The sequence below is a fragment of the Dendropsophus ebraccatus genome, unplaced genomic scaffold, assembly GCF_027789765.1.
Source record: "Dendropsophus ebraccatus isolate aDenEbr1 unplaced genomic scaffold, aDenEbr1.pat pat_scaffold_696_ctg1, whole genome shotgun sequence".
Lineage (NCBI taxonomy): Eukaryota > Metazoa > Chordata > Amphibia > Anura > Hylidae > Dendropsophus > Dendropsophus ebraccatus.
Genome location: NW_027210295.1, coordinates 11,831 through 25,645, shown reverse-complemented (window position 1 = coordinate 25,645; position 13,815 = coordinate 11,831). Strand labels below are relative to the sequence as shown.

General features: G+C 42.8%; 1 protein-coding gene across 1 annotated transcript; it reads right to left on the bottom strand.

Moving 5' to 3' along the window:
• Positions 1–2,372: 2,372 nt before the first annotated feature.
• LOC138779001 (large ribosomal subunit protein bL21m-like) lies at positions 2,373–13,759 on the bottom strand. The gene is given in 8 exon segments (XM_069956549.1): positions 2,373–2,489; positions 3,538–3,598; positions 3,600–3,642; positions 4,249–4,301; positions 5,776–5,939; positions 8,414–8,499; positions 8,959–9,013; positions 13,621–13,759. Coding segments are annotated over 8 exon segments (600 nt in total). The 5' UTR covers positions 13,694–13,759; the 3' UTR covers positions 2,373–2,424.
• Between the last annotated feature and the right edge of the window lie 56 nt (positions 13,760–13,815).

Genomic DNA, 13,815 nt, shown 5'->3' with positions numbered 1-13,815 from the left:
GCTTGTCAGCAGGAAAAGACCACCTGCTCCATTTAGTCTAGTTTTGAGTTCTTCAGGACATGGTAGCTGGAGACTATCAGCATCCACTGCACATACTGTTCACAGAGGAGAATCTGCTTTGTATCTTTGACTCATTCCCTCAGAATTCACCCCAGGATCATGTAGGACAGTCATGTCAAACTCTGGCCTGCGGGCCAAATCTGGCCAGTGGTGCCATTATTTTTGGCCCGCCAGGCAATTCAGAGTTTGAATTACATCTGGCCCGCAATGGCTACTATATAAGAGGCCTAGCTACTATATGAGACTACTGGGGAGGGCTGGCTACTATATAAGAGACTATGGGGGAGGACTGGCTAATATATAAGAGACTATGGGGGGAGGGCTGGCTACTATATAAGAGACTATGGGGGAGGACTGGCTACTATATAAGAGACTATTGGGAGGGCTGGCTACTATATAAGAGACTATTGGGAGGGCTGGCTACTAAATGAGAGACTACAAGGGAGAGCTGGCTACTATATGAGACTATTGGAGAGGGCTGCCTACTATATAAGAGACTATGTAGAAGGGATGGCTACTATATAAGAGACTATGGGGGAGGCCTAGCTACTATATGAGACTACTGGGGAGGGCTAGCTACTATATATAAGAGACTAAGGGGGAGGGCTGGCTACTATATAAGAGACTATGGGGGAGGACTGGCTACTATATAATTGACTATTCATATACACTCAACTAAAGGGAGACTGCACTACCCACCGAGGTGCTGCCTAGAGCATACTAAATACACAAACAACTCCAAAACACAAAGGAGTATGCCCAAAACAATGCAGGCACACAACCGAATAATAAGAAATGAAAAATTCTTTATTAGATATACATGATAAATATTACAACACAACAGTTGGACTAGAATCCCTATACATGATTAAAAACAATTAAAACCAAAACCAACATGGGAGAACCAGACAATATAAGGAAACCCCCAGGTCTACATCCCAATCATAAATACACACCAACCTTCCCTAATGAGAAAACCTTATATATTCCAAAAAAAAAAAAAAAAAAAAAAAAAAAAAAAATTATATATATATATAGATATATATATATATATAATATATATATATATATATATATATTGCCAATAAATATAAAGTGCTATGTCTTAAAGTGCCAAGTGATAATATCCTATTACAATACAGGAACAGATAAGTATATAAGTTTTAATTGTTTTTAATCATGTATAGGGATTCTAGTCCAACTGTTGTGTTGTAATACTTATCATGTATATCTAATAAAGAATTTTTCATTTCTTATTATTCGGGTGTGCGCCTGCATTGTTTTGGGCATACTGCTTTGTGTTTTCGAGTTGTATATAAGAGACTATTGGGGAGGGCTGGCTAATATATAATGTCATCGCCGCATTGGCCCCGCTTTGGGCCTAGAGCTTTAGGCTGGCCCTTCCAATGGCTGCTGAGGGGGTGGGGCCTATGTGGCAATTACGTCACGGATAGAGGCGGGACTAAGTGACGCTAGGGGCGGAGCGATGTGGAACATAGGCCGTGAGGCCCCCTCACATATACCAATCCACAGGTGATAAAAACAACCTTTTACCAGAACAAGCACCATGAGGTGTGATATAAAATAAGTAATGAAAGCTGTAACATTTACCCTTTACACCTGTGGAGAGCAGTCAAAATGACAAAAGGGGGGGACAGTGTCACATTCAGAAGCATGCAGAGCGCAGCTAAAGAAGAATCACCATTTTTCATTAGGTGCCACTATCCCCGCCAGCTGACGATTGATGATGATGATGATGGACAGATTTATCTTCATCACTTTGCATAGGGATAAATCTGTCAATCATAAGCTGGTGTTGGTTGTGTGATGCATGCTTCCGAATGTAAGTGCCTATAACCTACTGTACATTTTGTAATACTGGTGTCTGCTTAAGCGGCAAAAGAGCCTATGGGCCTCCTCAGGTACCAGTGTCCAGAAACAATTGCTGCCTTTGCACCACCTGTAGCTAGAACTTCACACATGGCTGTATTATGTCCTGTTTTGTACACTCATAGGGATTACTGTACGTCCATATACTATTAATTTTATACTGTGGAATATTTGTGATAGCTTATGCATGAGTACAGTAGAGGGGTGAAAAAAGCCATGTTTTATAAGTCATATTTTGACCCAAAGAATTACTAGTATAGCAACTGACTACACTATGTGACATACAGCGTTGCAAGGCTCATGGGGCCTAAAAGCATAATAAAAACTTAGCTACAACTATATGAACACAAATTGTACACTACCTTGTCGCATAGTAAATAAAAAAAATCAATAAATATAAATCTATAAACACAAACACTGTATTCTTCATGGTCTTCTTTAATAACTGAAATTATAGTAGAAAAACATATAAAGTCAAGATAACGCAGGAGCAATTTCAATGGTATTGATCCTCAGGATTGTCTGCGGGGCGATGGTTACTGAAAAGCAGAAGAAGAGACAATGATTAGGTTATAGAAACCATAGTGGCTGCTTCTCAAATCTACAACAAGGGCTGACTGATTTGGACATGTCTCTCTCTCATATGATAGGGTTCCCTAGGGTGCACTTTAAGTAGGGCTTATTCCTTTTTTTTACGTCTTGAGTAGGCAGCATGCATCATTTAAGTTTTCCTAGGACAACTTCTTTGGCCTAATGGACAATTTTCTGTAATGCAGCCTACCATTTTCTAAGAACTACGCGCAAATGATTGTTTATGATGTGATTTGTCTGCTTAGTGATCAGCTAGTTTAGTCTAGTATAGTATACTGCTGGATGGATGACTGGAATTAGCAATCTGATGTATGACCTATTAGGCCAATATAAATCTGTAGTTAGTACAGATAGTGAACTACAGGAAATAAGTGTATGTCTCCTATATGGCCACCACCAGGGAAGGATTTATAAGTAAATAAACAAACAAAATAATAGGAAGTGCCGACTATTTTCTAGGAGCACCATTTGCTAAATCTATTAAAGTAAACACAATTTAAGTGGTCAGCACCCAAATGAAATGTCCAAGCTTTCCTTTGTAATCACAGGTATATTGAGCACAAAGGCCAAGCCCCTGGATTCTGGGGTATTCATACAAAAAAACAAACGAGATTCCTTCAGCTCTTTAAAAATTTATACTTTTATTGTTGCATCTTTAAAACCAACCAACGTTTTTCGAACCTGCCAGGTTCTTGTTCATGATATCTGAATGTAGAGGAATACAGAAAACATAAGCGTCTCTACGGCCACCATGGAGTCCTGTGTACTGCACCCCTGTCCTGTAAACATGGTACCTTAGAGTTTGTTAACTCCATGGTGGCCGTAGAGACGCTTATATGTTTTCTGTATATCTCTACATTCAAATATCATGAATAAGAAGCTGGCAGGTTAAAAAACGCGTCGGTTGGTTTTAAAGATGCAACAATAAAAGCATGAATTTTTAAAGAGCTGAAGGAAACTCGTTTGTTTTTTCTAAATATATTAAACACAACTTACTTTTTTTCTTCTGGTACCGGTGTCTTTTCCAAAACTTCATGTTAATCTTTGGATAGGATTCCTGTTTTTTCGATCACTGTAGCCTCTACTTTTACCAAATCTTTCCTATAGGAGAAGTACAGATATACTGTTGGTGTCAGCAGAATATGATTGACCTCGAAAATATAAGCCCAGCACAGAGTTGGCATTACTCCGAGTTATATTAATATTGTAGATATGTGCTCAGCCTACTGCATAACACTTATACTTACCTTTCTGGTTCCTGCTGCAGCCATCGTTTCTCCCAGAGCCAATCATGCTCCACCGTGCTTCTTCTGTTAAGGCTGTCACGATAGCTAAAGTTGGACACAAATGCAGCTGGCTTAGCAGGCAAAGTGTGCACAAACAGAAGAAGTAGTATGGAACAGGACTGACCCCCAGGAAGACAGTAGCTGCAAGAGGGAGCGAGGGAGGTAAGTATAGTAAAGCACCACGCTGAGGGAAGATAACTTTTAACCCCTCAATTACCAGCCATAATATCATGCTTTCCAAGCTGTAACTTCATGATTTAGTTGATAGAGCTGTATCTCAGAGTACATATAATTTATTATTAACTTTTAACCCTCTTTGGTTCCTTGATGATATTTGATATTATTTAAAAAAAATAATAATATAAATGCAATAAAAGAACATAGACATGAAATAAAAATAAGTTTTAAATGAGCTACCTACCCAAGAAGAGGCTTTCCAAGTAACGTAAAATTATCACTGCCAACTAGCAAAACCTAGAAAAAAAAAAAAAAAAAGCAGGAATAGACGTAGATTGGAATGGTCATAAAAAATGATACTTCAATAAAAGATTGAAATAATCTAATGAGATAATCAACCAAATGTGCTGGGAAAGCAAGAAAGTCCATGAATAGTAATAACACTATTAGTTTAGCACTTAAAGAGCTATTACTGGAGGCCCCATAGATTGCGGCTGCACATTCGGCATACATTATGCTAATAATCACTTCAATAAATTGGATTTATATCACAAACTGAGATGGGGAATGGCATGAATTGACTGCTGCCAAGCTGCTCATCCCTTTCTCTGCTATGAGTGCCAGTCCAGCCTTTTGCAGGATTATAGATATATCGGTTGCCAAGAATACAGTCAGCACTGCAAACAATGAGGCTCATACAATGCATACAATAGGTGTATGACCCTAGTATCTTATATCGTATTAGGTCAGTTACATAAGAGATACAGGGACAAGCAGCACACCACTGATGTTCAAATGACTGATGAGAGATGCCCAGTGAGGAATAATGTGTGGATACAGCAGACAAGAAATTCATAGGGCCAGTTCACACGGAGCAAGAGCAGCGCAATTTATCGGCAGAACTCTCTAAATTTCAAAAAAGGCTATCTAGTTTGCAATGCTTAGGTGCCTATACGCATCAGAGAAAAAGTTGCCTGAACCCACTGATTTTCCCCATTCAACCATTCTCTTGGAAAATACGCCACCACAAGAGGTGCCAACTGCAAGTAAAATGTGGCTATTCAAAAGAATGGCTGGTCGAGTAATATATAGACAAATCAGGCCTTCCAGAAAGTCCCCTTCATTTTAGGTGTGGGAACATAGCTGGGCTGTTTTGCCAGCAGTACACACACAGGTACTTCCTCCTATACATGTCAGGCCAATGATGCCACATCCAGTCCATACTCTTACCATGCCGTTGTGCTGGTGAAAGTGAACAAATTGTCACTGTGCTAGGGGATGATTTACAGTACAGTATAGCACATGGAAAAAGTGTTACTGATGCACTGTCTTTGCAAGGTGCCATGTGAGCAGAAGGGAAATAAACAGCAGTACCAAAAGAAAGGTGTTAACTAAAATGGGATACTTTTTATGAGCGGGTTCCCACCTTGTGAATAGGGCTTAGGAAATATAGAACGTGGACAACTTAATCAATGCTAGAGGGAATTTATCACTGATCACTGATTTTTCATCAGTCTTATTTGAAAGTACACTGGACTAAGATGCAACAAATTTGTTAAGAAATGCCAGCTCTTAATATACTTGCTGCATCTTTCTTACGGTATGGACTCTTTAGGATGTATACTACGATGTGGTGTAGGTTGGCGAAAATCAAAAAGATTTTTCACAAAACTCAACTTGTGCAAAATAATTTGACTGTTGTACAGGCTTGATAAATTAATTCTGCGTGAATTAATAGACTGATACTGTACGTCACTCTATTCCCATGTACCTTCTCTAGCCTGATTCTGTCTCCGCACTCTGCATCCACAATACCGTGAATCAGAACAAGGTCTTCATTGGTGACTTTCCATTGTTTACTTGCGAAGTGGACGACAGCAAAGAGCCGGCCGAACTGTCCCGTGGCAATAAGGTTGTTTACTTTTTTAACAAGCTCTATAAAGAATGAAGAGAATGGCATGAAAAAGACAAAAACAACAAATATTAGTTATCAGCAGAAACATTGGCTGGGTTAAATGTGCTAAAAACAGCCAGCTTTCCAGCTTTCATTGACCTTTCTAGCAGCATAAACACTGGCGTGGCCTGCAGAGCAGCAGAATGACGTAAACACGGCTATTTGTATTCTTACAATGCCGCTCATAAAATAAGCATGTTACCGCACTGTATAAATATTACCATGTGGGGAACAACACTGTTTTCAGCACAAGTAGAGACATCACATTGCAAACAAACCAACAAAGTGTAGGCGACATGGAAGACTTGATGGAAAGGTGACTAGGACAAGAATAGCATAGCCTGAGGTCATTTCCACTGTTATGGACTTGTTGACTCTGTATACAGATCCACTGGCAGGTTGTCCTGGCCATGTTGTAGCAGTTATTACATAAGTGGACAGTGCTGTTTGATTTAGGAGTACAGTATTCCCACCTGACTAAGCCATTACATATTGCTAGGATATGTCATTATATTATGATTAAGGGGCTCTAACTTATGGGCCACCACTTACTGGCTCATCTGCTTTGACCCTGTATAATATCCCCCAACTATAGAGGGAACTACAGCATGACTTCATTATAGTGAATGGGGCTGGCTGAAAGTCCCCCGACTGCAGAAACTTTATTCTTTAAACTTTATTGGTGGCGGTCCCAGAGAACAGGACCCCCCCCCACACACACACACACACAATGATCATACAGTTAAGAGACAGGAACACTTCATTATTTTCTTATAATTTTATTACTAATTAAAACTTCATTTTGTTTTATAGATTCTTTTTATTCTATTTTCTGTACAAGATCACGGAGGCAGCCATCTTGCTTCAGCTGCTTCATCTACAGGAGCCTTAAGGGACATGCCCACAGGCTGGAGTTGTTTCTTGGAAGAGTGTTATGGGTATGCTTTTTAAAAAAGGGAAGAGGGGAGCTGAGGCAACACCTATTATGATCGGCCTGATTCTTTCTGACCTATGTAACTGTGTCTTCTTTCACTGTAATGCTGTCTGTGATGATAGGGAGGACACAGTTAGAAAGTCAAGAAGAAGAGTCAGCTTACTATTTGGTCTACTGATAAAAAAAAAATATATATATATATATATATATATATATATATGCACATAATAAATAAACACAGAAAATATAATTAAGGGGAATCTGTCAACTACAATTCAGGTTTCCAAACTGCTGACATTGTTAAAGGAAGGAGGCACATGGTACCTTTCATATATCTGTCTGTTCTTCTATAACATAGAAACATTATTTTATTCTCCGGTGCCCCAGCAGCAAGCAGGAATATCTCCAGAGGGGAATAGGAGAACGTTTAATTGTGTAGTTTTTCTTGACTATAGTTTTTTGCATCTTTTTTTTTTCTTTTACACATAAAAAAAGCAGTGTGGTGCTAGCCTAACATACACACGGTTTTACTGCAGAATTCCATGCCAAAAATCTAATATTTGCATAATCTGGAATACAAAAAAGCAGTGTGCACCATGAGGGTTATGTGAGCAGAATTGTAGGGTTTTGTTAGCCAGCAGCATGCCTTATATTGGGTTTATCCTCTGCATTTTTGCAATACAAAGCGTGAAGTCTGCAGCAAAACACACAAGTAACATATTGCATATGTAAGCTTAAAGTGAATGTACCATTAGGTACATTTGCTTTAACTATTACCCCCATGTATAAAACGGCGCCGCTGCTGCGGTCCTTTTTTTGAACCGTGGCCCGGTTCTCGTGTACGACGCCGTACTATTAATGAGTACTGGGACGGGGTGAAGCACTGGAGGCGGGCCGAGCCACCCCCATTGGGAGAAACTCCGCCCCCCCCCTATGACGCGGCTCCATTGATAAACTTTCTCTAATGATATTTTGCAAATGGGAATGTGGTGGGAGAAAAGTAAAGTAGAAAAAATTTTTTATTTACATAGGAGATTATTTTGCATCATCATATTTCTAGATTCAGAATTTACTCTAAATAAAGATTAGAGCAGGTTTTCATGATCCTGATCTCCCGATTCCCTGTCATCCCTCATATAGAAGACCGAGAAGCTCTGTTCACATTGCCATCATGGCTTCTGTTATTACGGGTGCTAACACACAAACCGTATCTGCAGCAGATACGCAGCAGATTTGATGGTGCAGATTTGATGCTGTGTTCAGTCATTTAGATCTAATCTGCTGCATATCTGCCGCGTATCTGCTGCAGAAAATACGCTGCGTATCAGTCGTGTGTGTTAGCACCCTACAGGAACTATGTCAGCAGAGCCCAACGACTAGTCATGATGTCCATGTGGTTCTGCTGTGAATAGAGCTGCATGCAGGGGCTGCTTATAGCTTCAATAACTTCACATACAACAAGGACAAGTCATAAGATTTCCATTGTAATAAAACATATGAGTGAATGCTCCCCCAGCTCACCTTTCTGTTCCTCTGCTTCTATAATGGGATCTGGAAGCTTGATCTCAGGCCAGGGTGGTTCAGATAAAGAAGTCTTTGGGACATAGCTGAAAAGCATAAACAACACATCACAAATGTCTGTTACAACGATTAGACCAAAGGATGGGAGACATCATACAACGCAGGACAGACATTAATGGCATATACATAAAATAGTCCAAAATGATGTGACAGGTGGAGGCTTCTGAAGTGCAGCAGAAGATAAAGCAGAGAGGAGATTACAAGGAACCTGGTATCACTTTCATGCTGCCTGGACCATGAGTCATTGGGGTGGTTTCCAGCAGCTTCCGCACCTACCACCACCACCCCTGGATCAAGGCTGGCAGGATGGAAGACAATGCTGGAGACCACTCCAATGACTTTTGGCAGCATGAAAGAGATGATGAATTCCCTTTAAACTGGGGAAAGTAGGGGGCAGCTCTCTGCCAATTTTCCTTCCCTTAGGTATGAGGCCAGTGTGACACTGAGGTTATCAAAATATTCAGAGATTGAGTAATGACACTTACTTAGGCTTCAGGGATGAACTCCGGGAGCTCATACACTGCAGAGGCAGCCGGAACACTGCAAGAGAGAGAAGAGAGCTCAGTTACAAATAAGAAGCCATAGGGTGTCAAGAAAGAAAGGGATATATGGAAACCAATAGTCTAATACAGGGGTAGGGAACCTTGGCTCTCCAGCTGTTGAAACACTACAACTCTTATCATGCCTGGACAGGCAAAGCTAAAGCTTTGGAGTTGTAGTTTTAAAACAGCTGGAGAGCCAAGGCTCCCTACCCCTGGTCTAGTATATGATCCCTTTAAGAAGGTATCCAGGGATTTATTTCCCATCTCAGGGACAGGAACATCATTGATGTCAAATGATATTGATGCTATTGCAGTTATCTACATTGTTTAGCTGGACGACGCTCTGCTGAAGCTACTGCTTTTTCCTGTAAATCGCCATGATAACGTTGATGGATTTCCCCATAAGGAAGCAGTTACTGGGATGTGGATAAATGGAAGTATGGACAAGTTATTCAGAGTTCTTCTCAGTCCAGAAATAGCAACAGATAAGAAGCCAGAACATAGCTGTGTGCGGATGGCTCCTTATCTACCAGAGAGACATTACTCATGTACTGAGCCAGAAACTACTGAGAACAGTACAGGCAATGGAATTTAGATGGTTTTTGTATCATGGTATACACTGAGAGGACAGCTAAACTACAGTGCTGTACAGAAGGGAGAAGAGGAAATTATAGCCATAGCAGTGCTGTCACCGGATGTGAGGCTGCGGGCTAAATAAGCCTCAGACTCTCATAAATGGCCAATCAGTAATAAACTTATTTTATTATTATTTTTGAGCAGTGGTCACCAGCCCCTGAACAATATGGGTCAGTCACTACGGATCTGGGCATACGTCTTCACGACAAGTGCAGAGATGAAAGACATGGCACAGTCTGGCTTGTCAGTCACACTTATTGATTATCGCCATGACTAGTTGCAGCAAGGTGCATGTCCCAATCCCCAATGACTAGTTAGTTTGCCTTAAAGGGACTCAGCCACTATTATAAGGCATATAACGCTGTTAGAGATTATAAGGCATATAACGCTGGAGGGATCCCGCCTCCTTCACCGAGTGGCTGAGCGGACCTGAGACGTCACGTCTCGGGCCCGCGTCAGACACCCGGAAGCGGCTGGGAACCGGAGCGACGCGATGCGGGACCCGCCGCTGGAACCGAGGAGGTGAGTGGACGTCTTTTCTTTCAGCCACCTCCTCCCCGGCCATATGAAAAAATAGCCCCCGCGCTGGACCTGCTGATCATTACCTGATGACTGCAGTGCTGGTGCTAAATCTTTTCTTCTGCCCCGGATTCGAAAGATCGCTCCTAATTGTGCCTATGCTAATGAGGGGTTTAGGAGCATTTGGGGTGTCACCCTAAGCGCCGAGCACCAGCTCGGCCCACCCAGTCCACATCCCCCCGTGCGGCTTACTATGCTTATATACAGGCCCGCTTCTGCCATGAGGCGGAATGAGCCTTCCGCCTCATGGCAGATTTTGCAGTCCGGCAGTGGGGCGTCATTATGTCCCCCCTGCCCCTGCTGTCATTTTTGTTAAAGGGAACCTGTCAACCCCCGTGCCGGGGTGACAGGCTCCCGACCCCCCCATTAGAGCCCCCTATACTTACCTAATCCCGCCGGGTCCCGCTTCTGGAGGTGGTCGGGTGATGAAGATCTCAGCCGCTGCAGCCCGGCGCGCGCGCTGAGAGATGAGTCCAACACCCATAGAGAATGACAGGAGAGTCCAGCGCTCCGTCATTCTCTATGGGTGTTGGACTCATCTCTCAGCGCGCGCACCGGGCTGCAGCGGCTGAGATCTTCATCACCCGACCACCTCCAGAAGCGGGACCCGGCGGGATTAGGTAAGTATAGGGGGCTCTAGCGGGAGGTCGGGAGCCTGTCACCCCGGCACGGGGGGTGACAGGTTCCCTTTAAGCATCACTTAACAAAAATGACTGCGGCCGTTCACCTGTCCCATCGCCCGCGCTCTCCACTTCCGTCAGGTCCCGCGACGTCACCCTGCAGCTGTCATGGACCTCCAGGCTGTGGTGAGTGCCCGGGGTCGGTGGGTGACGCGCTGGGGTGATCGGGTCGCGCGGGGCGATGCCGGCCATAACTCGGGGCGGCCGCCTGAGGTTTGCCTCAGGCAGCAGAGACCCCAGAATCGGCCCTGCTTATATGAATATGCATAGTGGGTGAAAATACAAGGAATGTGAGGAGTGAGTAAACCAGGGGATCAGAGAGGGTGTGGCTTTTTTTTTTTTTTTTATGGGAGGGGGGTGGCTTTATAGGGGTTATGTTTACATTTTGTTATTTATTTCTGGAAATTTTGTAATTGATGTGTGATGTAAAAGGAAAATAAAGATAATAATAATAATAATTTAAAAAAGAATATGCATAGTGGGCGGCACAGAGCAACCTTCCTCCCGTGCAGCCTAGCCCGCCCCCTCCCAGCCAATCAGAAGCCCAGGAAAGTATGCTGCTCATTGTCACAGTTTGCACATAGCAGGAGGGTGATCGGCGCTGGGAGTCTGGGCTGAGCTTTACCATCCACCTCAGGGCAATTAGGAATTATCTTTCGAATCCGGGGCAGAAGAAAAGATTTAGTACCAGCACTGCAGTCATCAGGTAAAGATCTACTATGGCATATCAGCAGGTTCATTGGGCTGAAGCTGCTGATAGTTTCGCTTTAACCCTTAGACGACCCTGGACGTAGGGTTACGTCATGGAAGTCTGTCCCCAGACGACCCATGACGTAACCTTACGTCCTGGGTGTTTTTCCCGCTATGAAGCGCGCTCCGGAGCGGAGCGCGCTTCATAGCAGGTGGGGGCCGGCTGCAATCAGCAGCCGGGACCTCACCGGTAATGACACGCTGCAGCGATCGCGCTGCCGCGTGTCATTAACCCCTTAAACGCCGCGATCGCGGCGCGACCGCGGCGTTTAAGTGTAAGTGACAGGGGGAGTCCCCTGTCACTTACCGATCGGGACCCCCGCAGTGTGACTGCGGGGGTCCCGATCGTTGAAACGGACTGCCGGAGGTCTCTCACCTGCCTCCGTGCGGTCCGATCGGCGATCTGCTACACTGAGCCTGCACAGGCAGGCTCAATGAGCAGAGCACCGATAACACTGATCAATGCTATGCCTATGGCATAGCATTCATCAGTGTAGAAATCAAAGTATTGTATGTAGAAGTCCCCCAAAGGGACTTCAAAAGTGTAAAAAAAAAAAAGTTCAAAACACTATTACACTACCCCAAAACCCCTCCCCCAATAAAAGTCTAAATCACCCCCCTTTCCCATTATATAAATAAAACATATAAAAATGAATAAATAAACATATAATATACCGTAGCGTGCGGAATTGTCCGATCTATTAAAATATAACAAGCGTCATTGCGACCGGTAAACGGCGTACACGAAAAGAGGGGAAAAAGTGCGCATTTTACCGATTTTATGTTACATTATATATTAAAAAAAATCAATAAAAAGTGATCAAAACGTCCGATCTTCACAAATATGGTATTAATAAAAACTAGAGATCATGGCGGAAAAAATGACACCCCATACAGCCCCGTAGGTGAAAAAATAAAACTGTTATAAGCGTCACAATAGGCCCATTTTATTAATATTTAATTGCCAAAAAAAAGGATTTCATAAAAAATACATATATAACATTAGAGAATCTGTGTAACCTGCATATGGTTGTGTTCAGACTGACCTATAGAATAATAGTGTCATGTCGCTGTTACCATATATTGCATTACGTAGACACAGGAACCCCCCAAACGTTACCATATTGCATTCTTATTTACGATTTCACCTATTTATATCTTCATAAATAATATATTTGGAATTCCATCATACATGTTATGGTAGAATGAAAGACGCCGTTACAAAGTACAACTATTCCTGTAAAAAACAAGCACTTACATGGCTTGTAGATAGAAAACTGAGAGTGCTAGAGCTCTTAGAAGGGGAGGAGGGAAAAACGAAAGCACTAAGATCAAAATTTGCGCAGTCCACTGGGTCATTTTGGGCCTGGTCCTCAAAGGGTTAAAGGGATTATCCAGCAAAAATCTGTTTCTCTTAAATCATCTGGTTTCAGAAAGTTATGTAGATTTGTTAGTTACTTTTATTTAAAAAAATCTCAAGTCTTCCTATACTTATCAGCTGCTGTATGTCCTGTAGGAAATGTTTTTAGTCTGACACAGTGCTCTCTGCTGCCACCTCTGTCAGAGACAGGAACTGTCCAGGGGTGGCAGCAGAGAGCACTTTGTCAGACTGAAAATAACATTTCCTGTAGGACATACAGCAGCTGATAAGTATGGGAAGACTGGATATTTTTAAACAGAAGAAAATTACATATCTATATAACTTTCTGACACCAATTGTTTGGAAAGAAAAAGACTTTAGCAACCATACAGCTATGCAGGCATGCTGGGAGTTGTAGTAAATGACCCCACGACCTCTGTAGTTCCCAGTGATAGTAGTATATATATATATATATATATATATATATATATATAACAGCGCCCTCTGCAGGAGCACTGGGGAGGCTGGATGGGAATGATGACCCCAGACTCCCTGTGAATGTCACCCATCTATCACCGGAGCCCTCCCCTACCCCGGTACCTGCAGCAGACGCCCGGCCACAGCCTCCGGCCAACACACTCCTCATGAGCTGCCCGCAGCAGGCAAGCGCCATCACGTGTCCTCTTCCGTACACCCAGCACCACCGATTCCGTACACAGTGACCGTGTCTGCTCCAGAAATGTGTCCCCGGAAAAAAATGACTGGGCTCTCAGTTCCGCTCAAACAGGAAGTATA